Source organism: Gigantopelta aegis, chromosome 4 (assembly GCF_016097555.1).
Source record: "Gigantopelta aegis isolate Gae_Host chromosome 4, Gae_host_genome, whole genome shotgun sequence".
NCBI classification, from domain to species: domain Eukaryota; kingdom Metazoa; phylum Mollusca; class Gastropoda; order Neomphalida; family Peltospiridae; genus Gigantopelta; species Gigantopelta aegis.
In genome coordinates, this window is record NC_054702.1 from 69,571,377 (window position 1) to 69,575,681 (window position 4,305).

The following is a 4,305-nucleotide window of genomic DNA, read 5'->3' on the forward strand; positions in this document are numbered from 1 at the left end:
TGACACTAGGCTTCTGTAGAAAACTACTTCAGGCCATACCCAGATCAAAATCTGGGGGGGGGGGGGGGGGGGGGGGGGGGGGGGGGGGTCACTACTTTTTATAAACAAATGACACACTATACAAATTAAACCCTGAGAGGTTTATGCTATTTTCTGGAGTAAAATAAAACCCCGTGATATTTGGAAGGTATGGCCCTGCTACTAGAAACGATTACAGAACTGATTAGAATGGTTAAGCAGCTTCATTACACAGGCCATACCTAGTTTAGGGACGGGTTAAAAAGGAATCGAAGCACTGTCACATTAATATATAGAATTTTGTTTTGTTTTTATTATTATTATTATTATTATTATTATTATAATATACAGCATGACAAAAACATAACTTTTTGGAGTGGGGAACTTGCAGTTTGTTATCTTATTTCAGTTTGGTTTGACATAAAAAGAAAAGTAAAGTGTTTGGAAAATAAAAACAACAAAAACCCCCACCTTTTTTGTGAAATTTACAAATCAGTCTGTTGAGAAATAAATAACATGTAGTGAATTCCATAGTATGAAAAAAGGCTGTGGGACGGACTATAGTTTGTTTTGTTTAACGACACCACTAGAGCACATTGATTAATCATCGACCATTGGATGTCAAACGTGGTAATGATGACTAGTAGTCATCAGAGGAAACCTGCAACATTTTCCGTAATGCAGAAAGGGATCTTTTATATGCACTTTCCCACAGACAGGAAAGCACACACAACGGCCTTTGTCCAGTTGTGGTGCACTGGTTGGAACGGATGGACTATAGTTACATTGCTGTTACTGACCTGTATTCAGCAAAGTTATTGTATAACATACTCTAAAAGTTGATGCATGCATGTTTTTGATCTTTGGAATGTATGCTTAAATGACTACGGCAGATATTCACATGCGGTGAATAAATAATAATAACATAAAAAAAAGAGTAAAACCATAGTTTTCCCCTTATTTTATACATCTATTCCATCATGCATATATACATTGTATACATATATTTTTTAATTTAATATATAAATATATAGCCTATATATATAAACAACTACTAGAAAAACTAGATTCATCTCACGTTGCAAAATTATCAAATATAGTATAGCGGTTTAGATAGTACAATACATATTGTATTCAAAATGGCTGCTTCTAGACATTTGCATCTAACTCGAATTTCCACGACATTGTTTCGAAATATTTCTGTTATACGTTCCAATTGTAAGAGTGTCACTTGTCGCAATTATCACAGAACAGTAACCAAGTCTACTGAAATCACGTATAGAAAATATGGCGACCCAAGGCAAGTTCTAGAATCAAACACGGTTGATGTTTCCAACTCGGTTCAGCCGAACGAGGTTCTTGTTAAAATGTTGATGGCACCTGTTAATCCATCAGACATTAACATGGTAGAAGGAACTTACTTTATCCGTCCTTCATTACCAGCTTTTGTCGGAAATGAAGGAGTTGGGGAGGTTGTCAACAAAGGGTCAGATGTTTCTGCCCTTGAAATAGGCGACAGAGTAATTCCACGTGACAGTGGTTTTGGAACGTGGAGAAGTTACGCTGTGTCCAGAGTGTCGGATCTGATGAAGATAGCAAAGGACATTCAACCACTTGCGGGAGCAACAATTTCCGTGAATCCTTGTTCAGCTTACAGGATGCTAAAGGACTATGTTACTCTGCAGCCTGGGGATTATATCATTCAAAATGGCGCAAACAGCTCTGTTGGACAATGTGTTATTCAGCTTGCTAGGCAGTGGGGCATTAAAACAATAAATATAGTAAGGAACAGAACAGAAATCGAAGATCTGAAAACTTATTTGAAAAGTATTGGAGCAGATCATGTCATAACAGAAGAATTTTGCAGAACTCCAGAAATGAAACCGCTGCTAAAATCGTTGCGAAATGCCCCTAAATTGGCGCTTAACTGTGTTGGTGGGAAAAGTTCTACAGAGCTGTTAAGATGTTTGGCACCTGGTGGAACCATGGTTACATATGGTGGAATGTCAAAACAACCAGTCATTATACCAACCGGAACTTTAATATTTAAAGAAATACGTTTAGTTGGTTACTGGAACACGCAGTGGAATAAAAACAATGTAGACAATGCAGAAAGAAACAACATGTTTCTAGATTTGTGTGATCTGATTCGTTCAAACAAGTTGCTCCCACCCAAGTGTCAGTTTGTTCCAATTTCACAATTTCAGAAAGCTGTGACTACAGCCATGGAAGGTTTCAAAAGTGAAAAGCAGATCCTTGTGATGGACGAATCTTTACTGTGATCGGTAACTGCACAGTGATCTGATTTGCATTAGCCATGTACTTCCCATGAAATAAAGTACCAGATCACTAGCAAGATCATCAAGGTTTTTTCCCCCGTACACTGTTATTTTCTTTACTTCACCCAAGTGTTTAACACATTATTTTTTTTGCTTATCAGAATGGTTGACTTGATTGGTAATTTTTCACTTAGGCTGTTTGAAGCTCTTTCTCAAAATAAAGCGTTGAACGATTATCTCTTTGTATATTGTATTTCAGTTAATGTTCTAGTTCGTGTTTGATTAATTATGGTTCTACCAAATCCTCTACCCCTCACCCTTGTTATCGGCCTGTTATGTGCATAGGCGTTATATGAACATTTCATTTCATTTCATTTCGTGCTTATATCCAATTACGGTTCTAGCACGCTGTCCTGGGCATAAATATCGGCTATCTGGGCTGTCTGTCCAGAACAGTAGGTTGGTTGGTTAGTGGTTGATGAGAGAGAAGAGTGTGTAGTGGCCTTACACTTACTTAGGGGCCGTCCATAATTTTCAACATTTTCACGAGCGTACAAACAGTACGCCGGGGGGGGGGGGGGGGGTTTAAGGGGCCAGCGTACACTTTTTTGAAAATGAAAAATGTCGATCAACATTTTTCATTTGGGGATGTACACTTTTAGGGAGGAGGGGGTGGTCAAAAGTGTACGGTTTGTACGCTCGTGAAAATGTTGAAACTTATGGACGGCCCCTTACTGAGCCCTTAAAAACTCACTCTGGGTTGAAGCCGGTACCGGGCTGCGAACCCTGTACCTACCAGCCTGTAGTCAGATGGCTTAACCACTACACCACCAAGGCTGATCGAACAGACGTTTGTGAATTACCAGACCGTGTTCTTTTTGCAATAAGCTTGAAATTGTGGACGTGATTTCCCTTGATGTCTGGTTTCCATGCAACGGGTCTGTAACATGTCTATGATCGAAGCAGAGTAAAAATATTTTTTTGTTATGGGAACACGATCACGGATAGTCCCTGTTGGATATATGTATCGCAGATCGGCCACTTGTCCCATTACCAAAAAAGAAAAAAGAGGGAAAGTTCTTTATTAGTCTTCGCCAGTGTGTCATACTTGGTCGCCAACTTGTTTCAAATTGAATGGAAACCAGGCTTTACATATTCAAATTAAATAAGCTTATATACATATACCCCGGTAGTTGCTTGACTCCTTAAAAACATTCTTTTGAGATTACGTTTCAGCGATCAAGATCTACGTAGAGCATGGGTAATGGAAGTGTTGGCAGAAAGGAATTTATAACTCAACATGTTACCACAAGATACAGGGCAACCTTCCTTTCTATCCATTTGTGTTACACCCCAGTGGCTCTATTTACCTGTACATTTTGATGCAAATAGAATTAAAATAATAATAAATAATAAAATAATAGATATAACGGTTATTCTTTGAAGTACCACGACCTATACGTATAGATATAGAAATTTACACCGGGGTGAGGGGGGGGGGGGGGGGATGTCGACCCCTCCACTCTAGCAAATTTTCTTTCTTTTTTTCAACATACGTCGCTAGCCAGTCTCCTCCCCGCATAAATTCCTTCACGCGCGCCTAGGCTTCCAAACTCAAAATCCATGGCAGAAAGAACGACTTTACTAACACGGGTGTTCGGGTCCTGGTCTGAAGTTAGAAGTCTATGATTAGCAATCTAATTAAAATTAGCTCCACTATTACAAGTGGATCTAAAGACAGCCAGTTGGAGCTCATGTCCACCAATCAAAACCTTACTTGCAGAATCCTGCCAGTGATTTAAAACTAACAACACTGCGTAGTCCCCAATGTCCAGGTAACATTTCGTCTGTAAATAACAATTTAAATATTGACCAATCACACTTCGCCTTTTATAACGTTATTTGGGAGCATACAAATTCTAAAAATATCGGGCGAGTCTATTTTAGTGGCCGCAGTACAGCGAACCATACCAATACGTACGGGGTGGGTTATCAGTCTTCAATTTTA

The 4,305-nt window shown here is 39.0% G+C and overlaps 1 protein-coding gene across 1 annotated transcript; it reads left to right on the forward strand.

The window, feature by feature from the left end:
• The first annotated feature begins 1,052 nt into the window (after nt 1-1,052).
• Nucleotides 1,053-2,533, forward strand: LOC121372223 (enoyl-[acyl-carrier-protein] reductase, mitochondrial-like). The gene has a single exon (XM_041498511.1). It carries the CDS (start codon nt 1,158-1,160, stop codon nt 2,298-2,300), a length of 1,143 nt encoding a protein of 380 aa, XP_041354445.1. The 5' UTR covers nt 1,053-1,157; the 3' UTR covers nt 2,301-2,533.
• The last annotated feature ends 1,772 nt before the right edge of the window (nt 2,534-4,305 follow it).

What these genes read in the sequence shown, in the direction of transcription:
- LOC121372223 (XM_041498511.1), top strand. Translation starts at nt 1,158, where the DNA reads ATGGCTGCTTCTAGACATTTGCATCTAACTCGAATTTCCACGACATTG.